The sequence below is a fragment of the Pan paniscus genome, chromosome X, assembly GCF_029289425.2.
Source record: "Pan paniscus chromosome X, NHGRI_mPanPan1-v2.0_pri, whole genome shotgun sequence".
In the NCBI taxonomy this organism is placed as follows: domain Eukaryota; kingdom Metazoa; phylum Chordata; class Mammalia; order Primates; family Hominidae; genus Pan; species Pan paniscus.
Window position 1 is genome coordinate 149,829,988 of NC_073272.2, and position 24,804 is coordinate 149,854,791.

Here is a 24,804-nt window from a genome sequence, read left to right on the forward strand (position 1 = left end):
AAAGAATAAGATCTAGTATTTGATAGCACAACAGTGACTATAGTAAAACATGATTTAATTGTACATTTTAAAATAACTAAGAGTATAATTGGATTATTTATAACACAAATGGTAAATGCTTGAGGTGGTGAATATTCCATTTACCCTGATGTGATTATTACATGTTGCATGCCTGTATCAAAATATCTCATGTAATCCATAAATACATACACCTACTATGGGTACTATGTGTCCATAAAAAATAAAATAAATGAAAAATTGTCAATTTGAAACAACTGTGCATCTCAAACTTCATTTAAGAAGTCTCTAGGGAAACCCAAGATGACAGGGGCAGACCAAAAAAAAAGGAAACCAGAAGAAAGTTCAACCTCCAATGCCTCTAGCTTCACAAAACAGCTCTGCCATATGCTGAGTCTGTTTGTGATACTCATTCTTTCCAACCTATGTTATTTTTCTTTTACTATGCCTTGTAATTTTGTTGTTGTTGAAAACCAGACATCTGGAGGTCTCTCCATTCAAGATGCAGACTTCATCCAGTCCCCTGGGTCTGGTCTGGTACACCATGCCCCACTCTGTGCCTTGTGACTCTATATCCAGAGGCTCTCTTTTCAGTTTTTCTGAAGGATGCCGTCCTGCTTCTTGCTAATAGGACTGAAAATTGGGGGACTCTGTCCCTTACATAGACTCACATAACTCCCTTGTTTTCAGCCTGCACTTCTTGCTCACCTTCTGCAGTAGCTGGTGCCTTGGGTTCCTGAGCCTTTCTTCAGACACTTGGTTTGACTTTTCCTGCCACTGTCCTCTGCTTGTACAACAGAGTTCTGAGTTACAAATGTCTTCTGGTGTTGTCCAAAATTGAGTTGTGATTCTGGTTCTCATTGTCTTGTGGTTTGGGGGTGAATTCAGTAGAAGAAGGCAGAAACGTCTTGCCTTCATAAATCTGGAAGTTTTCTTGAAGTGCCTAGCTGCCTGGAAGATAGTCTCCATGGAGTGATTTTGCAATGAGACTGAATTATATAAAAATACCTTCATAATTTTAAAATTACAGTACCATTATTTTAAATGTATGACTATCTAAACCTATGAAGAGAATGGTTTGGTTTTATAAACACTGACAAAATGTGGGCTTTCTTAAAAAAGTTTTTTGTTTTAGTATGTTATTATCAAAGCTAGGTGATTTTACCTTTGGATTGAGGAAGATCACTTTTGAGACCCCATCCTAAGAAAAATAATTCAAGACGAGCACTAAATGAAATTGATCACTACAATGTTAAATATAATTGTGAAAAATGGGATGATCTAAATGTCTAATGAGAAGAAAACTGATATGTGAATATACTGGAATGGTCTATTCAATATGGAAAATACATCATTGTACTAAGTGAAAGAAGCTTAATGCAAAGTTGACTTCATGCTCTGGTTATAAGTGTGTACTATACCCATTATTATCTTTGTCTTGCAAATTCTTCATCCGTAAAATGAGATAGTAAAATAACTATCTTACATAATCGTCATGGGAATTAAAGGAAGCAATGCTCCTAAAGTTTTTAGCTTGTGCCTTGCACACAGTAAATGTACAATCAATGCTAGCTACTACTGCTACTGCTGTTACACAATGCAATGGTATATGTGTAAAGGTTGTGGGACTATGTGTGTTCCATTACCATTTTTTTAATATTACTTGTTCAATAAAAAAAAAATCAACACACAAAACATTACCTCCATAAAGAAACATTTCTATTATTTTTAAAAAACATATAATGTACTGGGTAAATGGAATTGAGGAAAATAGGCCTTTACAGTGATAGTTTATTTTTATTTGACTAAGAGTTAGACTGTGTTTACTGTTTTGTGGAGCTAGAGGCATCAGAGGTTGAACTTTCTTCTGGTTTCCATTTTTTTTGGTCTGCCCCTGTCATCTTGGGTTTCCCCAGAGACTTTTTAAGTGAAGTTTGAGATGCACAGTTGTTTCAGTGCCATTCTCCTGCTATTACACAGGAGCCCTCCTGATGTAGTGGTAAGGCGTGGAGGAGAGGAAGTGTTCTACACACCTATGAGTAGGCCTCAGTCTTTTTGTTAGCCTGTGCCCCTTGCTGTGACCTGCACAAGTGCTTTTCATTTCCTCCTTGCAATCCTTCCAGGGTTTTTGGATGAAATTTCTTATCAGAGAGTAGGAATCACTGCCTGGAGTGTTTATGTGCCTGCCCAGCTGTGGTTGATGCTGCCGCCACAGGTTACAGATTCAGGACAGAGGCTGGCCTGGAGGCAGAGCAAGCAAGATAAAAAGGTTCTGTCCCTCATTATCTGTATGCTGTAAAGGCCTGTCTTCCTAGCTCTTGGTCAGTAAACAAAATCTTTCTCATAGATGTCTTCCTGTCCACACCTCTTGTGCAGTTCTCATATTTGGGCTGACTGTGACTCCAGGCTTAGAGATACAACAGGAGAACATGGTACAGGAATTTTCACTGCCATATTGATCTTACTTCAAGTCTGGTTTCTTTCCCCAATGCTCTTGTTACTATTTACTTTTTAGAAACCTAACCATTTTGTTTTAGAACAGAGTTGGATTTACAGAAAAGCTGCATAGATAGGACTCGGAGTTTCCTTCACAAAATGGGTGGAACAATAGAATCTATGGATGTTTGCAAAGCATTGAGAACAGTCCTTGAGACCTAAGAAGCACTTAAGCAAGCTTGGCCATTATGATTCTTCTCAGCAGCGTCCTAATCTGAAATTCCCTGGAGTGGGAGACGAAAGGGATGGATAGGTGTGTCAGGGTCCCCAAAATGAAATGGGGGAACCCAGACCACTGAATCAGGTCTAGTAGCTCACTAGGAGAACTCATGGGACTCATGATATAGTCCTACCCACGACGACAACTTACTATAGTGAAAGGATACCAAGCACAATCAGCAAAGGGAAAGGGTGCACAGGGAGAAGTGCAGGAGACCAGACACAAGTTTCCAGAGTCATCTCATCTCCCAGTAGGGTCACATAGAACGCACTTAATTCCCTCACAACAAGGTGTGACCACACATGTAAAATGCTGCCAACCAGTGGAGCTCAGTAAAACCTCATCATCCATGAGTTGAACTTGGCACTGGTCACATAAGCAGTTCTGCCTGGCATGAACCAAAATTCCAGACTCCCAGGAGGAAAGCAGTGTGCAGCTTTTTGTTTGCATAAGCAGCTTGGGTATAGTGAACCACCCTGATCAGTTCTGAGAAAGGTGGAATCCCTCCCAAATCCAAGTCCTGAGAATCCAGCCAATGGATAACATTGAAAGCAGCAGGCTTTGCCAAAGATAGCAGTGAGGCCTGCTGTGTGAACTCTTTTCTTCACAGTGCACCCCACTGGCCAAGGCATATTACAGGAAAATTATCATAGGACCTGACACAACAGGGTGGAAACCAAGCTGCATATAGGTGTCACTTGTGCCTGTTAGGGGTCCTGTACTGAACCAGTTAACACAAACCCCATTAACCAAAGAGATGTATCTTAGACAGTCACGTGGCTTCCCTCTTAAATTTCAGTACTTTTTCTTTATACTTGGCCAATTCAATCAATTGGGGCATCAATTCAGGTAAAACACAGCTCTGCACAGGAAGTTCGAGCTGACCTGGAAGCCATCCAGGGCTGAGGCAGTGTGATGACAGGCAGGGCACATAAGCTGTACAATACCCGAGCATACACATGGTCTCCCTGCAAACTTAGAGTGTACCATAGTTTGGGCAACACAAGAGGGTGTACCTAAGTCAGGCAGCACAGGTTAACAGTGCCACACTGTGGCCTCCCACTTTAGCACCTCCTGCCAGTCACAGGTTTTCCAGTACAGGCTACATAATCCAGTTCCATCCTTGGTTTCCCTTGCAGACAGTTTGGCTTGTGCATGACAGATCCAGAGGACACCTGGAGGTGCTCTAAGGGGAACATGGAGAAGCTGGGGCCACCTCCTCTGTCCCCTAGTCGGTGGGGTCAGGTGTGGTCTCAGGCATGGCCATCATTTTGGATACACAAAACTTGCAGAAGCTTTCAAAGGCAGCATGGGGTGTTTTCCTTCAGCAAGAGGCGAAAGCTTTCAGGAATAGTTCTGAAACACCAAGATCACAATGCCTTCTCCCACACCTCTACAGATGTCTCATTCTCTTTTTCCTCCATCCTTATAAAATCAGCATGGCCCACTCAACAATAAAAGCTTTACATTGCTTCAGTCATCTCTTACCCTCCCCCTGGCCTTCTTGCCTGGCAGGGCTATATGAAAGAGAGATGACACTGTTTTTACAGAAAAACACTGTCATACAGCATCATGAGAACAGAAAGGCCCATCATGTTTAGGAAGCAGTCAGGAAGAAATCCCGCATTTCCAAAAGATTCCAAAGTGGGTTTACTCTTTTCATCCTGCTCATTCATGCAGTGAGCAGTGTAGAACAACAATTTAAAAAATAATAATCCCTCCCTGGGCACAGCTGCATTTGATAATCCTACTGCCTGACTTGTAGGCCAGAAGCAAGGAAAGAAAGTAGCCAGGCTGTCTGTCCACTTTCCCAAACTGAAACTAATGTGGATCGCTGGACACAAGTCACCAGCAGTGGACATCACAGAGAGAAGGTCTAAGACTGATCTGTCACAATTGGGCAGAGGGATCACAATTCCTGTTGGGTGCCCTCCCTCAATGTGCAGCTTTTGACAGCATTACCAGTAAAAAATGCAACCTGTCTACATCAAAAATACAGTGTTCATGAACAGCTCCACTCTCGCTGGCCCCACCAGAGAACAATCCCCTCATCATGGGCATCTGCAAGGGAGGCAGACAGTCCAGGACAGCATCTAGGTTGTGACAGTTTCAAACTCCAGAGAGGGGTGTTCAAAACCTACCAGGATCACAGGGTCAAAGACCCCTCCAGTGCATCGAGCTATGCCTGCTTTCTGTTCAGCACAGCTTGACATGAGTCTGAAACAGCCCAGAGTGGACATTTTTGGGTTTTAGCTTAGAGTCGAGACAAGCCTATTGTAATTTGTGACTTCTGGGTTCCAAAACAGTCAGAGAGTTTTCTACTGCAGCAGGAAAGCTGAGATGCTTCAAGACCAGACAACAGCAGCATTCCATGTCCCAGTGAGAAGGCTGCCTGGTGTGCTTTTCTAAGGCCTTCTGGCCTTATCAGTGTAACAGTCCAAACAGACCCCCTAAAATCACACACCTCAGCTCAGATAATCATCACCCTCTAAGTGCGAGACTCCAAGTTCAGCAGAGTTCATTGCACACTGTGCAGGATTAGGGGGTTGATCAAGAAAAATGCTATGACCAACCAGGGGCAGTACCACACAAACAACTTTATTGGGTGGTGCTTGGATAGGGTAGCAGAAGCGGGGACATCCTCAGAGTAAAAGACTGTCCAGAGTTTATGGGTGTGGGATCACCATCAAATGGGGAGGAAGGCAAGAGAACTGCTGGGGGAGATGGAAATTGGAGAAGGAGCTTATGGGTCTGAGTGATGTTTCTCAGCAGCTAGACAGTGTCTTGGGGGTCTTCTAACCACAAGGCTCCATCTTATCTATGGTTAGCACATGTGGGGTGAGGTTTACCAGGGTATGAAAGCCAGGAAGGCCTCCAATGCCTAACAATCTTCCTGGTTGAGCTATGTTGAAAACAATTTAGAAGTATGAAAATCTGGGTTTTATGCTGGTGGACTTCTGAGCCAATAGGTCTCAGTGTGGAGGAGAAAAACAATAGAGAAATGTCAGTGGTGTTGCAGGAGAGCTGAAATGCTGCAATGAAACCAGCAAAAACCAGCAAGGTAAAAAGAAAAAGAAAAACCAGCAAGGCTTTCCTCCAACCTAGGGGCTATACACACAAGTCACCTTTGGTGCTTTTATAGAACACAAGCTGAAAACTTCCTTTAAAATCCCTGAAGATGTATCTCTACCTGGAGACTGCCTCTCTTTTCCATATGGACTTCCTTTTTCCAGGGAACCCAAGAGGCAAGAATTATCACCTACAGAGGCTCCATGTGCTATACTTGAGTTTAACACACACACACAGACACACACACACAGTGTGTGTTCAAGCATTAGATATTAATTCAGAATAATTTTAACACAATTGCTCACAAACATTGTTACAAAAGGCTTTTAAGATACTGTAGAAAAGAAAACCAGCATATTTTACTCTGAGCAGGGCAACAGGATAAACTAATTAATTTTTACAAACATCCATGGCCAGGCGTGGTGGCTCACGTCTGTAATCCCAGCATTTTAGGAGGCTGAGGCGGGTGGACCATGAGGTCAAGGGATCGAGACCATTCTGCCCAACATGGTGAAACCCCATCTCTACTAAAACTACAAAAATTAGCTGGGCATGCTGGCACATAATCCCAGCATGTAATCCCAGTTACTCGGGAGGCTAAGGCAGGAGAATCACTTGAACCTGGAAGGCGGAGGTTGCAGTGTGCCAAGATCACACCACTGCATTCCAGCCTGGCTACAGAGCGAGACTCTGTCTCAAAAAAAAAAAAAAAAAAAAAAAAAAGCAAATTATGAGCATCCAGGTGTCCCTGTCTACAGCAAGAGTGGAAAGATGGCTGATAAGCAAACCAAGCAAAGCCTCCTTTAGAAAGACTCATTAACTCAGGGGCCTGTGTGAAACAAACTTCAGGGGATGCCACTGCTGTGGACTAGCCTCCTTCCCTAAGCCCTGGCTGACCAGACCCAACCAGAATGGGGTCACTTGTGCCGAATGCCACATAATTATACTGAACTTTCAAAGGGGCCAATTAAAAAAAAATACAAAAATACTCAGAAGATTCAGTCAACCTGAGTCAGTGTTATAAGCGTGTCCCCTCATCTTTAACTCTAGAAGGAAAGTAACTTTGAAATAACTGTGTTGGTCACTTTTGCACTGTTATAAAAGAATACCTGAGGCTGGGTAATTTGTCAAGAAAAGAGGTTCATTTTGACTCGCATTTCTGCAGGCTGTACAGGAAGCATGGCGTCATCATAGCCTTCTTGTGAGGGCTCAGGAAGCTTCCATTCATGGCAGAAGGCAAAAGAGGAGCTGGCATATCACATGGCGAGTGAGAGAGCAAGCAAGAAAAGGAGAAGCTGCCAGGCTCTTTTAAATAACCAGATCTCATGTGAACTCACAGACAGAGAGAACTCACTCATTATTGTGAGGACAGCAGCAAGTTATTCATAAAGGACCCACCCCCATGACCCAAACACCTCTCCCACTAGGCCCACCTCCAACATTGGAGTTCACATTTCAACATGATATTTGAAGGGCACAAAATACCCAAGCTGTTTCATTCTGCCCATGACCCCCCAACAAATCTCACATCCTTTTTGCACTGCAGAATACAAGCATCCCTTCCCAATAGTTCCCCAAAAGTCTCAACTCATTTCAGCATCAACTCAAAATTCCAAAATCTGAGACTCAAGGCACGTTTCTTCCAACTATGAGCCTGTAAGATAAAAAAACAAGTTATTTACTTCCAAGATACAATGGTGATCCAGGCATTGGGTAAATATTCCAATTCCAAAAGAGATAAATCAGCCAAAAGAAAGGGGCAACAGGCACCACACAAGTCTGACACCCAGCAGGGCTGTCATTAAATCTTAGAGCTCCAAAATAATCTCCTTTGTCTCCATATTCTGCATCCAGGCACAGTGATGGAAGGGGTGGGATGCCAAGGCCTTGTGCATACCCATCCCTGTGGCTCTGCGGGTGCAGCTCCCATGGCTACTCTCACTGGTTGGAGTTGAGTGCCGGTTGCTTTTCCAGGTTCAGAGTACAAGCTGCTGGTGGCTCTACCATTCTCAGCCACCTTCCCACAATCCCACTCAGCAGTACCATGATGAGGACTCTGTGTAGGGGCTCCAACCCCACATTTTCCATGAGCACTGTTCTAGTAGAGTCTCTCTGTAGGAGCTCGACCCTTGTGGCAGGCTTTTCCCTGGGCACTCAGGCTTTTCAACACATACATCCTCTGAAACCTAGGTGGAAGCTGTCAAGCCTTTTTCACTCTTGCATTCTGTTCTCCTGCAGACATAACACCATGGGGAAGCCACCAAGTCTTATAGCTTGTGTCCTCCAAGACAGTGGCCTGAACTGTATCTGGGGCACTTTGAGCCATGGGTGCAGCTGGATCAGCCAGATGCAGGTAGCAGTGTCCAAAGGCTACAGAGAGCAGCAGGGCCCTGGGCTTGGCCCCCAAAACCATTCTTACCCACTAGGCTTCTGGGCCTGGGATGGGAGGGGCCTAGATTTCTGAAATGCCTTCAAGGGCTTTTTCCCATTGTTTTGGATAGTAGCACTTGGCTCCCTTTTAGTCGTGCAAATCTCTCCAGCAAGTGGTTCCTCAGCATCCTGCTTGGTTTCTTCTCCGAAAATGCTCTTTCTTTCCCTACATGGTCAGGCTGCAAATTTTCCAAACTTTTATGCTCTGCTTCTCTTTTAATTATAAATTCCAACTTTAAGTCTTTCCTTTTCTCCTACATCTGAGACAGGTTGTTAGAAGCAGCCAAGGAACATCTTGAATACTTTGCTGCTTAGAAATCCCTTTGGCCAGATACACTAATTTATCACCCTTAAGTTCAAACTTCCACAGATCTCTAGAGCATGGACCCAGTGCAGCCAAGTTCTTTGCTAAGATATAACAAGGGTGACCTTTGCCAGTAAATTCCTCATTTCCATCTGAGACCTCATCAGCCTGGCCTTCATTGTCCATATTTCTGTCAGCAATTTGGTCAAAACCACTTAACAAATCTCCAATAAGTTTGAAACATTCCTGCATCTTCCTGTCTTCTTCTGATATCTTCTGATATCTCTGCCCATTACCCAGATCCAAAGCTGCTTTCACATCTTCAGATATCTGTATAGCATCACCCAACTCCTGTACCAATTTTATATGTTAGTCAGTTTTGCATTGCTATAAAGGAATACCTGAGGCTAGGTAATTTATAAAGAAAAATGTTTATTTTGGCTCATGGTTCTGCAGGGCATACAGGAGGCATGGCACTGGCATCTGCTTCTGGGAAGGGCTCAGGAAGCTTGCAGTCAATGGCAGAAGGCAAAAGGGTAATCAGCATATCACATGGCGAGAGAGAACAAAGAGCTGCCAGGCTTTTTAAAGCAACCAGATCTCATGTGAACTTAAGAGAGTGAGAATGTAAGGTTAGCCGAGAGAAAGGACGAGAGAGAGAGAGAGCCCCAAGTTCAGGCAAGCCTTTATTAACCTGTCGGCTGCCCCCTTAACAGTCAAGGAAAGCAGCCCCAAGCTTACAGAATAGGGGGTTTACATTGGGGCAGGGAGTTTGAGGGAGTCCTTTGGTATGGCTGCATCCCAGGGTTGTTTGCTGGTTAATTCTGCCACATATCACCTTGTGATGTTTACGGTACTGGAGGGTGTAGGTAAAGTTTGTTTATGCTTCCCACAACCTCCCCCTGTTCGGTCCGGACGGTTTGTAATTGGGGTTTGCTTTATCGCAGCAAGGCCTGATAGGTAAAGTCTTCTATCAGGCTGGCTTCACTGCGGTGCCTAGATAAGGGCTTGGAAATGTAAAAAGGTTTGGGGGAAGGGTGGGCAGCACGGGGAGGTTTGCGGGGAGTGTTGGCAGTACCAAGAAGCTCTTTGGGGTGGTTTGTACCTAACAGAGAACTCACTCATTACCACAAGGACAGCACCAAACCATTTATGAGAGATCCACCTCTATGACCCAAACACCTCCCAGTAAACCCACCTCCAACGCTGAAGGTCACATTTCAAGATGAGATTTAGAGGGACAAAACAGCCAAACCACATCAATGACTAATCTGCTCTGTCTTCTGTTTTTGCTTTCTTCAGCCATTTTCTGCTTACAAAGACAACTTCTTCTGCTCAGATCATTGGAACACTCATTGTACTTGAGTAAGGTTGTAAGTCTGAGAGTCTGACCATGTGGGCCTATTCTGGCCCTGTTGCTTCCTCACTGCAGAACCTGCACCATGGCTCAACCCCTCCATGGCCTAGCTTGGCTCACTGGAGAAATGGGCTCATTCCTAATATCCACCCAAGAGATGGGTGTGCACAGTAAATGACACAGACTAGCAGAGCACTTAGCACAGCAGATTGACTATGAGTTGTCCAGGTCATTGGCGTTTTGAACAAAGAATTGAACAAAATGCATAAAGTAGCAGAGGAATGAAATGCAGGAACAAAGCAGTGAAAGCAGGAATTTATTAAAGTGAGAAAGCCCTCTGCAAGGTGAGAGTGGGTCTGAGCAAGTGGCTCAAGGGCCCAGTTACAAAGTTTTCTGGGCTTTAAGTGCCCTATTTGAGGTTCTTAATGACTACCCCTTATCTGGATGAAGGATTTGGTCTGTGGCTAATTAAAGGCTGAGGTGAACTGGCACCCTATGCAGATGAAGGGATGGTCCCTGCTTGGCCCACGGTCAACAAGGCACCCTCCCCTCCCTTTCCATCTGAGATGTGGTGGAAGAGGGATGGTTGTAGGGAGAGTAGCCTCTGATCCTTTGTTACTCAGCATGGAGAGATGGGGTTTTTGTCTTTTGGTTTAGCTTTAGGAAGTTTGTGTTAATCAGCCTTAGGTTTCCTGCCCCCAGACCCCGGTGTTTTCCTTTTGATCCAGCTTTGGGAAGTCAGAGTGAATTGGCCTTAGATTTCCTGCCTCCAGACCCTGGTGTTTTCTCTTTTAGGAAGTTAGCACAGAGTGGCCTTAAGTTCCCTGTTTCTAGACCCTATTTTCCTGTCTCAATAGGAGCTCACAAGAATTGTTCTGTTATCACTGTTCTAATGTGGAGCCATGTCCAAGGATGCTAAACCCCACTGAGCTCCTGGTGACATAGAACTTTCCTCATCCAACATGTATTGAGGGCCACATTTGCACTGTGGTCTCCGTCATCCTCATGGGCCTCTTAGTCCAGAGGGGAGACGGCTCATCAACATGCCCAACCTCATAGGAGTTCGGGATCCACCCAACCAATGGTGGAGAGCTGTGCTAGGCCAGCCCCTGGGAATAAGCCTTGCCAGCTGACCTCATGGAGTGACCTGGACCCTGAGAAGCTGAGTGACTTCTGGGTTGAAAAGGGCATTCCCATAGGGGAGGCAGCACAAGCACCCTTACCAGCAAGGAAGTTCACAGTGTGCTCAGAAAACAGCACCAGAGGGAACCAGAGGTTGATGTAGGGAGACCCCCTGAAACTACTGCTATGGAATAAAAGATGAAATGCTCCTGATTATTGTAAATACATAATTGCATGCAGGATTGTGTAAAGACAATGCCAGGTTGGACTGCCAGAATGAGCCAACAGCACGTGATGTGCTTTCCCCTGCAGAGAGCCTATGAATGGACGTGCAGTCAGGGAGGTTTCACATCACCAAGATTCCTAGCCTAGAAAAGCAGATGTTCATAGCTCTGGGAATGGAATGCGATCCTTGTGGGGAGCCTATAAACGGATGCATGAGGAGCACCTGTCCATATGGATAAGCTAGGGCTACAAACTCCCTCACGTTGCCACGGCTCTTCTAGGCCTCTTCAGGGTGAAGGCATACTCCCTTCTGAGAATTTCTGGTCTAACCGGTTGTCTAGCTTCACGTCCTGTTTCTATGGATTGTTTGTAACCAGCTTTTGCTGCAACTGTTACTGCTGATTAGTATCTTGCTAATCATAGGTCATGGAAAGACTGTGTTTCTGTTTTAAGGCTCTGTTAGAAACTACTGATGCACACACTATATCATAAATTCTTATCCCTGTATACTGTACTTCTGCATACAGATGTTATGTTAAAGAATTACTTCATCCCCATGTGACCATCTCACCTCATAATCAAATGACCCTAAATCCCTCACTAACCTTCCCCTGCCCTCTCACTAAACTTAATAATAAATGCCGGTATATCCAGTGCGTTGTTGGCACCGTGGGAGCAGAAGGCGGTGACCCCCCTGGACCCAGATTTTGCTATCTTGCGTGTGTCTATTATTTCTCGACCTGCCGATCTGCCTGGGAACAAAGAGAGAGCACCGTTGCATTGCAGACTGCTGGCCAGATCCCGCAATAGGTTGAGAGTTGTCTTACCCAGGACCCAGCATCAAGCAAATGCTGAGTGAAGGAGGGTTAAGGGCAGGTGGCATGGCGGATACCTGAGTGTGTGAGAAAGAGCAGCCCAGTGGCTAACGAGGCTGGGAAAGGAAGGCCTTGGAGGTGTGAGGAGTTGGTGCCTAAGCAACTGACAAGTTCCGAGCCACAGTTTAGAAAGACTCCTCTGGGGTGGGATGAACCAACTGCAGGGACACATCCTGGAGCCTGGGAGAAATCAGCAGGGAAGAAGATCCTGAGAGGCCACGGGGAGGATGAAGAGGGCCTGGGGGATCGTGCGACAGGCAAGGCCTACACAGCAAGTCTTGGCCTGTGGCTGGCCTCATACCTTGGGGCCCCACCATCAAGAGCTCAGCACTATTCTTGATTGCTGCATAGCTACAAAGAAGCTGCAGCGAGTCAGCACTGAGACCGCTTTCCACAGGGCCACTGGTCCTCATACCATAGTCAGCTGTGCTCTGCTTGGGTCGCCTGACCATGATGATTTTATTCATAATGCAGCAACGCAGAGGGGCCATCTCAGGGGCTTTTGGAGCATGGAAGAGAAGACCAACCATTTTCCTCAAAGTGGCTTGCAGGTGGCAGGTGACTCATAAAGAATGTCTGAATGGTTGCGGAAGGTTGCAGAGCTCATCTTTGGGGACTGAGGAGGCTTAGCCGGAGGAGGCTGGATTTCCCACCATGACTCTTCTGGACTAGACTTAAGTCAGTGCCCTGAATATTCCCTCCAGGGGACAAGAGGAGCTTGATGTCTTAGACTCGAAATCCCAGTGTACATTCTGTGACTTAAAACAAAGGACAATGGTCGCTAATGGTCCTATAGAAGCCACATGACATAGTGTGACTAAATCAAATCAATACCAGCTCTTGGCTGAATGCCACCGTGTAGTTTCCCTAGTAATTTTCTTCATGATCGTTCCCCTCCCACCCAGTGGCCAAAAGCCTTTATATAAGTAATCAGCAGAGTTTATAAGTTCGCAAAAGCCACAACAAAATGTCATTCTCAGTCTTAAGAATTCCCCTATGAAAAAGCACTTCGGTATGTAAGTGAAAGATACCAGCTGTCTAATTGCATACTCAAGGATCCTCATTTAGAGATGTCACCAATGGCCTCTATTTTAATATTTAGCCTCAGAGTGTGTGTGCCTACAGGTTACACTGAGTCCTTGAACAAAACCTTTGTAAACCTGTTTAAAAAGCTTGGTGACCATGAACCAAGCCTGCATTCAGGCACTGGGGGCACCATGAAGGACTAGAGAGCCCTGAGATTGAAAAGCACCTTGGAAGAGCCTCTTCCAACCCTCTTCGCACTCAGGGCCGACCCTGAGTGGGCAAAGGGTGCTACTCAGTGGGACAAGGACCCAGGGTCCTTTCAGTCTGGGGCCTTTCCACTGTATCACTCTGTCTCCCTATACAGAGTGAATATTAAGAACAAAGTTGTCTTTAATGGCTAGAGAAAATGTATCACCAAAAAGACTGTCGTATCCTCTCATCTGGGGTTGAACATGGCTTTCATTTGGGTTTTCTCCCTCCTCCTGCCCACCCCAACACACACTCATACGCTCATCTGTTTTCAAATACATAATGATGGCACTTTTGTGATGGATTACTTTAATCAGGTCTAACTAGACAAGCAGAAACTTTTCTTAGGCTAGTCTGTGTAAAGCAGGCCTCAGAAATGAACATGTCTTGGGCAATGAAAACAGTATTTATGGGCAAAAATGAAACTAAAGGTAATCTCCTGTTGTGATCTGCAAGAGGGTGAGATGCAGGGGCAAGCAGAGCTCCACAGGAGACTCCAAAGCACAGCTGAGGATGTGGCCATCCAACCACAAATGGTGCTCTGGGTAACACAGTGGTAGAGGAGTGAGGGGAGTGCTCCCACCATGCTCAGGCACAGCACCACTCTGGGGACAACTTGACCAAGGGGAATAAGAAACACTTTATCTGGGCCCACTGGAGCACATCCAACCAATCATTAGGAGTACCTGGAAGAGACCAAAGCAGGAAGGAGATGGGGGGGGGATTGGAAAAGAGGGGTGCTACCACACAGATCAGGCCAAACAGCCTGGTAGGGACCACCATCTCCTAGAAGGCAGTCACCCATGAGGGGTCCATCTGAGTCAGGCAGTCTTGGTGAAACCCAAGCTAGGGATAACTAGGGGCTGGCTCTTGAGCAAATTAGAGGCCAGCAAATGGCCTCCCCTGTCTTCAGGGTTGGGAGTGGCCATAGAGCCATGGTTTCTCAGCTCATCTGGGGCCTGGCCCTATGACACAATGTGACTGTCAGAAGATGGGAGACTTTTCTGGGACCTTGAACCATGCCTGTTTATACTTTTAGAAGAGGGAGAAGCTGAAGGCCATGCCACCTGTCTACTCCCTCAACACCTGGCCAGGGCCCCCTCTCCAGATTGGCTGAGAGCCACCTTTGTGACATCATGTGACAAATACAGCAGATGATGAGTTAAGCCACTGGTTGCCCTGATACCGAGACTCTAGAATTTTGTGGACAGTATTTATTGGGCACGCCTACTCTGACTGAAGGCATTTTGGACTTGCTAGGACAGTGATAAGGGCCTTGGGTACAAAATGCTCCTGATTCTGGTGTAGCTCCATGGCGAGTCAGAACACTGAACAGGAATATGAAGCCAAGCTGGCCCCATCTGTTGGTGGAGAGCCAACAAGCGGGGGCCCATCTGGTTCTTCACCTGATCCAAATCCAGATTCCAGCGAGGTTTTGGACAGGCACGAGGACCAAGCCATGAGCCAAGATCCAGGCTCCCAAGATAACTCACCACCAGAAGACCGAAACCAACGCGTGGTCAACGTGGAAGACAACCACAACCTTTTTAGGCTCTTCTTCCCAAGAAAGCTTTGGACGATTGTGGAGGAAGACACATTCAAGTCTGTGAGCTGGAACGATGATGGAGACGCCGTGATCATCGACAAGGATCTCTTCCAGAGGGAGGTTCTTCAACGGAGAGGTGCAGAGAGGATCTTCAAAACAGACAGCTTGACGAGTTTCATTCGCCAGCTGAACCTCTATGGATTCTGCAAAACACGCCCAAGCAACTCTCCAGGAAACAAGAAAATGATGGTAAAGTAGAAAGCATTTCTGTAATCCCTTTTCTCTCTTTCTCAAACATATCTTCATAGGACACCAATTTAAATAATATACTGTAAGAGCTTAAGTGTCAAAGATAGCATTTGAAAATGTGAAATATTGTTTATTGAAAGATGAAAAGTATAGAACTTAAAAAGTATGGATTTTGATATTAAACTACAACCCCCTTAGAGATAATGTAAGCATCATCTTTTGCAGACCTGCATATTACCTCTACGGGGTTGCAGTTTAATATCAAAATCCATGCTATTTATATATTACTGCCTTGATCTATGAATTGTTTATCTTTAGTCAGGTCATGCTGTAGAGCATAACCACACTTGCTGCCACTTAAAGCATTCTTTTCTCCATTGCAAAACAAAATCATAATTTTGAGAGGTGGGAAAGGAATAATTTATCCCAGAACAACTAACATGTTTCATTTTGTTTCAGATCTACTGCAACTCCAATTTTCAGAGAGACAAGCCCAGGCTCCTGGAGAATATCCAGAGAAAGGATGCCCGCAGAAACACCGCTCAGCAAGCGACCCGTGTCCCAACTACAAAGAGAAAGAATCTGGTAGCTACAAGACGCTCCCTACGTATCTATCACATCAATGCCAGGAAAGCAGCAATCAAAATGTGTCAGCAGGGAGCCCCCAGTGTTCAGGGGTCCAGTGGCACCCAGTCCTTCAGGCGCTCTGGCATGTGGTCCAAGAAGAGTGCCACTAGGCATCCCCTGGGAAATGGGCCCCCTCAGGAACCAAATGGCCCAAGTTGGGAGGGCACCTCTGGGAATGTCACATTTACATCTTCGGCTACTACCTGGATGGAAGGCACAGGGATTCCTAGTAGTCTGGTTTACTCAGATAATGGTAGTGAAATGTCTTTGTACAATATCTGTTACTACGCTCTGTTGGCCTCCCTCTCAGTCATGTCTCCAAATGAGCCCTCTGACGATGAGGAGGAGTAGGAAGGCTCCTCAGATTACAAGCGTAGACTCTGTGAACAGTTCAGAAACACTGCAAATTCGTGAACTCACAGGCCACTAATGGCCCATAAAAGTTGCCATTTTTTAATGAGAAACACATTTTTGGTCTTAATAAAGAAAAACAAAATTCCATGGAAATAAATAATAAACAATTTAAATGAGAACTGTTGTCTGTGTTTTTTTTAACCTTCTATATTATATACATCTCATTGGCAGAAACCAGGGGAGGCTGGAAATCCTGTCCAAGACAGGCTTTGGTCCCCATTGTCCTTGTTTATTTGGAGAAGCAGCATTTTCACACACTCAGCAAAGGATGTTGCTAGGAAGTGTCGAGGCCAAGCCCAGGAAGACCTGGTCCCCTGAGATTGGCCTGCTGGTCAGGAGAAAGAATAGACGCCTGATTCCGGCAATATCTTCCTGTATCTTCAAACAGGAGATTGTTTCCTCATGGGTCCCTCCCAATGTTGCCAGGAAGTGTCTGGTCAGCAGCTCAGCATCCCTAGCCTAGCATCCAGGGGCCTCCAAAGAGGCCCACTTGAAAGTCAGGCCACCCCATCTGCCATGGGATGTACAACCACCATAACATCCTGGCTCAGAAGAGAAGGGCCACTGCAGTCAATTCCTGGGGGGAAATGCCCATCATCCTCATGGATAACAACTAGAAACTTTGCTAAATCACCAAAAAAAAAAAAAAAAAAAAAAAAAAAAATTACTACAAAATAAGACAACACTACTGATCACATTTCCAAGTTAACCTCTCTCTACTAGAGCTGTATTTTGGATGTATTGCTAGGATAGGAAGTAGCTGTGTGATGCAGGTAACACACATGCTTCAGAAACTGACAGACACTTTCAGAAGAGTGAGAGTAACCTGAAAGGACAGACAGCTGCTCTAAGTCTGACGTCCTCTTCATCCTGGATGAGTCGGTTGATTAACGGCTAGTCACTACCAGGCAAACATTCAGTGCCAGGTCCCAGACTTTCTGTAATGTCGCCTGGATGCTAGTTACACATTTGATGAGTTTTGACCAGAACAAATCAGGGGAAAACATAGAACGAAGCCTCAAACACTAACCAGTCATCTACAACACATTTATTTGTACAATCCAGAAACTAGCAGGACCAAAATTAGCAGCAATGCTGAGACATTTACTGGCAGCTTTGCCTTCTACCCTAAGGTCAAAGTACTTGAGACATTGCCTGTGTGCCTAAAGAGGCATCACACAAGGAAAGCCCCACCCCCTACTTCCTTCATCTGAGCAAAGGAACCTGTTTACATGCACAGTGCTTAGTGGGTGGGCCTCTCCAAAGCAGTGGAAATTCATCTTTAACCTAATGTATACAGGTCTGCATCACGATGGCAAATTGAAGGTGTCATGATTTAGCTGGTTTCTCTGGAACATTCCTTTCAGGAGCCCACACTTGTCACACTTCATGCCCCAAAGGGATCAGGTGCTCTGGGATGTCTACCTGGAATACATCCTTGCCTCCTTTCCTAGGTATGGGCTCCAGTAACCACCTGGGGTTTGAAATCACAGTCAGGTACTTCTGCTTCAGGTTGGTCAGTACAGCTTGATTTTCTAGTTCCACAACCTCATCGGGAGTTAAGTCTTCGGGGCATTGCAAAGTTTCCCCAATGTCAACGAGTCCTGTACACAAAGAGAGATACACATGAATGCCTTTCACTTCCATAGCCCAAGGCCTGCCCATGTGACAACACAGTTACTCAAAGTCACAATCAATAGAGAGTAAGACGGCATCAGCAAAATGACAAGAAGGGAGTCAAGTCCTTCTTCCGTAGCTTTGATAACGAACCAAACCCGATTCAGAAAATGCTGGGAGAGGCAGAGGGAGGGCTCCAGAAAGGCAGAGGAGAGGGCCTTGTCCTCACGAAGCCACACAAGTAAGAGGCAGGTCCAAGCCAGACTTCTGAGGGCAGCGGTTGCAGATTGGAAGGGCACCAGCCACTGCCTGCGAAGCTACAGGTGATGCCTGAGCAGGTCACCAGGGGACAGGTGCTGATGTCAGGCCTCAGTCACCTAGAGGTTAGGGGACTTTCCCAGGGTGCTGTGAGTGGTGGGGCTGGGGCAGGTTCATGAAGCCAGGCAGGCAGCCCAATTCTAGAGGCCACCTGACCCATTCGGCGGGCTGGGCTGCTTTTCATGGTCTCTGCCACACATGTGCACTCACGCATGTATGCGCAAACACACACAGCCAAACACCACAAACACCACGTGCACATGGCCCTGACCAGGCTTCTCACTGAGCTCAGAAACAGAACTGCGGCCCAGAGTGGAGAAATGATTTACCAGAGCTTGCGGAAGCCAGCCATACCAACCCCCAGCCCAAGGTCCTTGCCGCCCCTTTGAAGGTGTGGTGCCAAAGGAAACTGTGTTATACACGCCAATCAGTTCAGATGACAAGAGAAGCCCCCAAATTCCCAAGCAAGATCTTGGGCGGCAGCCCTAGGCGTTGTCTGCGCATTTGGTACATTGTCACTTACCCGCTATCACTCCTCGACCAAACTTTTCCCCTTCCCTGAGTAAGGCCTGAATCTGAGCAGGAGTCATCCCGAGTCTCTCCACCAGCAGCTCCTGCCAGGCATCGCCTTCCCAGTTCCTGTGAGCAATGTGGACAGCGATGGTACAGTTCCGCTGGCTGCTCAGCAGAGGACGCCAGCGCGTCTCCACAGTCTTGATTCCATTTAAGACAAAGCCAGCATAAGGCTGCCGGAAGGAGAGGCAGCCAAACTTCATCTTCGCAAGCGCCCCGGGCCTCCCGTGGCCTGCGGAAGCACAGAAGCGCATCACACGCCAGCCCTTCAAGCTCATGGGCAGTGGCCTGACCTTCCCCCCGTGTCTCTCAGGTGGCCTAAATCGCACTGACCTTGATGGTCTGCTGCTTCCGTCTGTCACTGATGTCGAGCACCACAGCAGGCCCAAGGGAAGGGGCTGGGATTCGGCTGACTCAGGTCCATCCCATGGAGTCTTTGGGGCGGTCCGGAGTAGGGTGGGGACAGCTAGAGGAAGGCACAGGCAGGATAGCATGTGGTCAGTGCTATGACAGAGGTCACCGAGCCCTAGGGCAACACAGAGGACAGAGGGCCCCCTCGGCCTAGCCAGAGTGGAGAGTCGGGGCTGGTGTTAGCCCTCTTCCAGCACAGAGGGATAGTCCCACGCTCTGCTTCTCTTCCCTTTCCCCTGCTGTGCCCTGCCAATACTCTCAGTGCCCTGGCCCTGCCGCCACCAAGGCACTGACCTTCCCAGCTCCTACTCCAGGGCTGCTGAGCCCACATCGTTGATATCCAATCTCAGCTCTGTCCTCAGGATGCACCGTGACCTCAGATGGCCCTCAGTCAGACATCTCCTCTCCACCCCTCTGGGTGCCACCTTCCTCAAGCCCCTTCCCCCACCACTGCTCTCCACTGTCAGCAGACGCCCCTGTCCCAATCTGAGCTGAGAAAAGAAGAATGATAATCAGAACAACTGGCAACCCCCCACACATGCCTTCCACGTGCCAGCCTCTGGGATGGCATGATCCTCGGATCATCAAATTGAATCTTCAAGTAACCCAGCAGGGTCAGTGGTACTGTGAGGCCCACTCTATGGCTGAGGAGAATGAGGCACCAGCCCACAGTCACACGGGCTCTGACTTCCCACAACTCTTGCCCAGCCTCCTGCGTGTGTGGCTTGGGAGAGGGTCCCCTCCTCTTGCACGGAGGACAGCCCTGTGCCTTGGAAGGAACCCTGGGCTTGAAACCAGAACTTCAGCCCAGTCACAGACTCTTGAGATGCCTCAGTTTCCACATGGCTGTGAGGATGGGAGATAAGGCACCAAGAGCACCCAGCCCAGTACGTGGCACCTAACAGAACAGTCAGAAATAGTGGCTGCCCTCACCCCTCAGGCCCGTGGCCCCGCCCCCTGGCCCTGAACTCCACCCTTGAGCTGCCCCTACTCCTCTCTCTGTCCTTCCTTTCAACACATAAACGCAACCTCTAGTACGCTCTATGATTTTAAGAAAATATACCCACCCTCATGAGACAAAGCCCTGATAGGGCCAAAGCTGCCTGGTATTCACTCCTTTCCCAATCTGCACTGCAGCCTTCTGAGCTCCAGATCTCCTGCTTTTCTCCCGCCTCTGGGGTGAGCTGCCTCAGCCGAGCCGGTTGCCTGCTGTGCTCTGGACCCTGCTCCTCTGGCTCACTCCGGGCCCTGGGTGCCACCAGCCACCATCTATGCTCGCTCGGCATCCCTACTCTGAGCACACGCGCGCCTCCCGCTCTGCCTTCCTTCTCTTCAAGCCTGAACAGCCGAGACCTCAGAAGAGCTGTCTACATGCGCAGTCTCTACTTCCTCTCTGAACCTTCTGCCCCCACCCCCACCTTTCTCCCTTTATTCCCCACCCCCCCACCACCCACTCCACTGACTGACCTATCCCCACAAGCACCCATGGCCGGCCTCATGCCAGTCCTGTCTTCATCTTAGTCCATGCTCAGCAGCCCCAGCATGGCTGGGCACACTCCTTCCCTCCTTCTGGGACCCCCACGTTGCTCACCGTCCTGCTCTGAATCCCGTGGTGCAGGCCACCCCCCTTCAGACAGCCTTAGGTGGACAGGCCCGTACATACTCAGGACCCCAACCATCACCACCAAGTCCACCTCCCTTCCACCTCTGTGAGTGGCATCACCAGCTACAGTGTTCCTGCCCCAGACCTAGCTGCTCTCTGCCCTGCCTTTCTTTCCCACATCTGCGGCCCACATCCCGTGGCACTGTGTCCAAAACCGACACTGAATCTGATCCCTTTCCATAATCTCTATGGCCACAATCCCAATCCAATCCCCTAAAACCCCCTGCCTTCTGAAGAAGTCTCCTGATAGCACCCCCACCCCCGCCTCAGCACTTGTCCTCTGCACTCTTGTGACCACACTGCCATCGGAATGATCTTGGTACAGGGACAATGAGATTATGTCACTCCTCCACTGAAACCTTTCAAGGGCTCCCTGCCCCAACTAGCACAGAATCCACACTTCCTCTCAGGGCACTCAAGGTCCCTCCTGATCTGGTTTCCCACCCCAGCCACGTCCTCTCCTCTCCCCTTTATTCACCACCCTGAAGCCACACAGGCCTTCCATCCCCTGAGGGAACATGCCAAGCTTGTTTCTACCTCAGAGCCTTTGTCAGTTGTGATGGGTTGCATTGTGTCCTCTTAAAATGCGTATGTTGAAGTCCTAAACCCCAGCACCTCAAAATGTGGCCTTATATATAAAAACAGAGTCATTACAGAGGCAATCAAGTGAGACTGAAGCCATCAGGGCGGACCCGCATCCAATGTGGCTGGCGTCCTTATGAAAAGGGGGATTTGAGAGACAGTCACGCACACAGGGAGAACACCATGAGAAGATAAACGCAGAGATAAGGGAGATGCTTCTACAAGCTAATGAGTGCCAAAGATTGCCGGCCAGCCGCCTGCAGCTAAGAGAAAGGGACAGACCAGATTGTCTTTCACAGCCCACAGAACAAACGAACCTGGCCACCACTTTGATTTCAGACTTCCATCCTCCAGAACTGCGAGACAATGATTGTCTGTTCTTTAAGCCAGCCCCTTTATGGTCCTTTGTTTCAGCCATCTTGGCAAACTGCTGTTCCCAACACATCTGCACAGGCTAGGGCACGAGTTTGCCATTTGACAGCACATCAAGCCCATTCTTTCCACCTGACAATCTTCATCTACCTTGTTTTTCACTGCCTGGGTGATATCCCATTGTTGGTCGTCTCATAATTTGCCTGACCATTCCTCCACTGATGGAGAGTTACAAGTTGCTTCCCACTTTTGCCACTAGAAATGACATTACCTCTAACACTCGCTGTGTGAAGACATGCTGAAGGAAATGCCTCGGCCGCCTGGCACGCCCATCTAAGATGCTGATATCTGCCAGCAAATGACTTTCCACAAAGACTCACCCGTGTACCCTCCACCAACCCATCCATGGTGCCATTTCCTCACACACTTGTGGCCCCTGAGCATGATTATTCTTCTGATGAGTGACCAAAGATAACCAGGTTCCTTGGTTCTGGATTACTTCTGACGGAGGCTGAATGTCCCCCACAGGGCCTGGCCACTTCCATCGGGATAAATGGCTACAGTGAATGTTTGCCTCTTTTCTGCCGCCCAGTTTCTTAGCCAACCCTTTTCTCGTCATCACCACAAAATCACAACAAACGCCAACTGTGTGTGTGTGGAATCCCTAGTAGGAACTGATGTAACTGAAAAGGCAAGAAGGGGACTGAGTCCCCTCCTACCTGGTGCTGCAGAGAGTACCTGCTTTACGGCCAGAGGAGGAAACACTCTTCCACTTAGCTTCTTTACCTGCACAACAAGGAAGATAAAGAGGAAAGGTCATTAAGTACAAGACAGCAAAGCTGGTTAATGGCCCTAAGAAGGTCATGTACTTAGCAGGCATTGGAAACCAAGAAGAGCTGGGAGGCCTGGTCTTATCAGTAACACACAGGTGCACATCACAGTTTGGTTCTGCTAATCACAGCAGTGGGACCCTCCGCACCTGTCTGGGTCAAGGACCACAGGGTGCACCAGCCCGCAGGGCAGAAAATCATTTCACCATGTTGAGCAGCATTCTTGCAGCCAAGCATGCTCCATTCGAAGGGAGAAAAATGACACTTCCCCTCCCATTGTCACGGGGCGAGTGTTTGTGACTCTAAATCCCATTGTCCTCAGCTTAATTCTGGGTAGGTCACGCTGAGCACGGCGCCACAGGCCACAGAGCTGTGCACCCCCGGCCTCAGGTCCAGGCGAGCTCACAGCAGAAGGGCCAACGGGAGGCAGGGAAGACCGGACTGAGGTGGGGCCGCTGTGTGTGGAGCAGCACACGGGCTTTCCACTCGCAGACGCACGTCGCGGGTACACGCGCTTAGAAGGAGCGGAGCCGAGACCCTGCCGACAGCAGGGGACAGGAAAAGGCGCCTCGGTCGCGGCCCGCACGGGTTCCCAGCCCCACATCCAGGGAAACCCCAGCCCTCAGGTACCGTCCGCAAGAAGGCTGAGCACACAGGCTCCCGCACCATGGGCCCTGGCACCTGTCAGCCCCGGCAGGTCTCACGGCCTCCGGAACCACGGACCCTGCGAGTCGTGGGTGTCTAGGGCCGACTCCGGCTTTTCGCCACAGGAAAGAACAGTCCTCTGCCTCCCCGAGACCCAGCGAGGCCACCGGAGCCAGGACGATGGGCTCCCAAGCAAGGAGACGTGGGCCGCTGTGAGAAGAGGGAGCGCCTGGCTAGTGTCCAGGCTGCAAGGTCGTTGCCGCTAACTCCGGGAAACCAGTGGCCAGTGACAGGTGTTAGCGGTCTATAACTCTTCCGCTTTCATACAGCTCCCGTCATCCCTTTCACGAAGAACGTACGTGGGCGCGCAATCACGCATGTATGCACACCACGCACGTACGCGGGAGGCACGTACTCAGCCAGGCATATAGACAGCAAACATTATGAATCTCGCATTCTCGAAGACACGCACTGACGACATCACGCACGTACGCACGCCCTGGCTGCTAGGAGACGCTATTCTCTTTACCTGGCCCTGATGCGCGCCAGCCAACCAGGCCAAGGCCAGGGGACCTCGAGACCGGCAGCCTCGACGAAGAACCGGAAAGAGGAAGAGGAACGGGAAGGAGGAAGAGTAAGTGGAAGGGTGGGACGAGGACACCAGGCAGGAGTTTTGGGCCCAGAGCTGCTATACCAGCAGGGAGGAGCTGGGAGAAACCGCTGGGGAGGGGGTGGAGGCGGGGCTGAGAGGAGGAGGGCGGAGCTGGGGGAGGGGCCTAGCGGGACTGACAGAAACAATTTGGAGCTGGGTTGAGGGCGGGGCTGGGATAAGAGGCGGGGTGTGGGGCAGGGCCGGGCGGGGCTGAGAGAAACCATTGTGGGCAGGGCCGTGGGAGAGCTGAGCGAGGAGAAGCTGCAGGAAGAGCTCGCGGACTCTTGAGAATCAGCAGGGGGAGGCAGGTGTCCGCTGAGAGAAGGAGGGAGGGGGAGAAAGAAATCACTGGGAGGGGCTGGGGGCGGGGTTTTAAACGCAGCTGCGTGAGAAGTAGGGCGGGGCTGGGAGAGGCGGGGCTCTGGGGGGGGCTGAGAGTGCTGGGGAAGGTTTGGGGGCGGGGCTTTGGAGGCAGCCACAGGAGAAGCAGGTCGGGGCTGCGGGCGGGGCTCGGGGTGGGGCGGGGCTGAGAGAAACTGCTGGGGAGGGGCCGAGGGCGGGGCTTTGGGAGCAGCCGCGGGAGAAGCAGGGCGGGGCAGGGCAGGGAGGGGAGGGGCGGGGCAGGGAGGGGAGGGGCGGGGCAGGGAGGGGAGGGGCGGGGCAGGGAGGGGAGGGGCGGGGCAGGGAGGGGAGGGGCGGGGCAGGGAGGGGAGGGGCGGGGCAGGGAGGGGCGGGGCTGAGAGAAACTGCTGGCTGAGGTCGGGGCTTTGGAAGCAGCCCCGCGAAGAGCAGGGCGGGGCAATGGGAGAACTGAGCGAGGAGCAGCTGCCGGAGGACCCCTCGGACTCCTGAGAACCAGCTTAGGGGAGCGGGGGCTTGGGGAGGTGTAGGGTGGAATCACGAGAAAGCTCTGT

The 24,804-nt window shown here is 48.9% G+C and overlaps 3 protein-coding genes across 17 annotated transcripts in view; 2 read left to right on the plus strand and 1 right to left on the minus strand.

The window, feature by feature from the left end:
- Nucleotides 1-9,739: 9,739 nt before the first annotated feature.
- Nucleotides 9,740-23,650, minus strand: LOC129392930 (protein EOLA1). Of its 10 annotated transcripts, none has more exons than XM_063601520.1 (6): nt 23,224-23,493; nt 22,502-22,549; nt 19,069-19,201; nt 18,686-18,967; nt 17,653-17,831; nt 9,740-15,140 (listed from the first exon to the last, which is right to left on the minus strand). In XM_063601520.1, the coding sequence occupies exons 4-6, from the start codon at nt 18,936-18,938 to the stop codon at nt 15,132-15,134; spliced, it is 441 nt and encodes a 146-aa protein (XP_063457590.1). In that variant the 5' UTR covers nt 18,939-18,967; nt 19,069-19,201; nt 22,502-22,549; nt 23,224-23,493; the 3' UTR covers nt 9,740-15,131. The 10 variants fall into 10 exon arrangements, with proteins under 10 accessions (XP_063457590.1, XP_054962110.1, XP_063457589.1 ...); XM_063601519.1 differs by lacking the exon at nt 9,740-15,140 and adding an exon at nt 16,225-16,852; XM_055106135.2 differs by lacking the exons at nt 22,502-22,549; nt 23,224-23,493 and adding an exon at nt 19,441-20,089 and having other exon boundaries at nt 18,686-18,801.
- Nucleotides 14,573-16,344, plus strand: LOC117977758 (heat shock transcription factor, X-linked member 3). Its single transcript, XM_034950644.3, has 2 exons — nt 14,573-15,186; nt 15,646-16,344. Exons 1-2 carry the CDS (start codon nt 14,704-14,706, stop codon nt 16,162-16,164), a joined length of 1,002 nt encoding a protein of 333 aa, XP_034806535.1. The 5' UTR covers nt 14,573-14,703; the 3' UTR covers nt 16,165-16,344.
- Nucleotides 23,608-24,804, plus strand: part of LOC129395207 (polysialoglycoprotein-like) — a 62,028-nt gene continuing 60,831 nt past the window's right edge. For 3 of the 6 annotated variants that reach the window (XM_063601510.1, XM_063601518.1, XM_063601514.1), the window contains exon 1: nt 23,620-23,872. The gene's annotated coding sequence lies outside the window, so the exon portion shown is untranslated. Of the gene's footprint in view, nt 23,873-24,804 lie in introns of all 6 variants that reach the window. The other 3 variants (XM_063601515.1, XR_010111169.1, XM_063601517.1) reach the window with 3 other exon arrangements.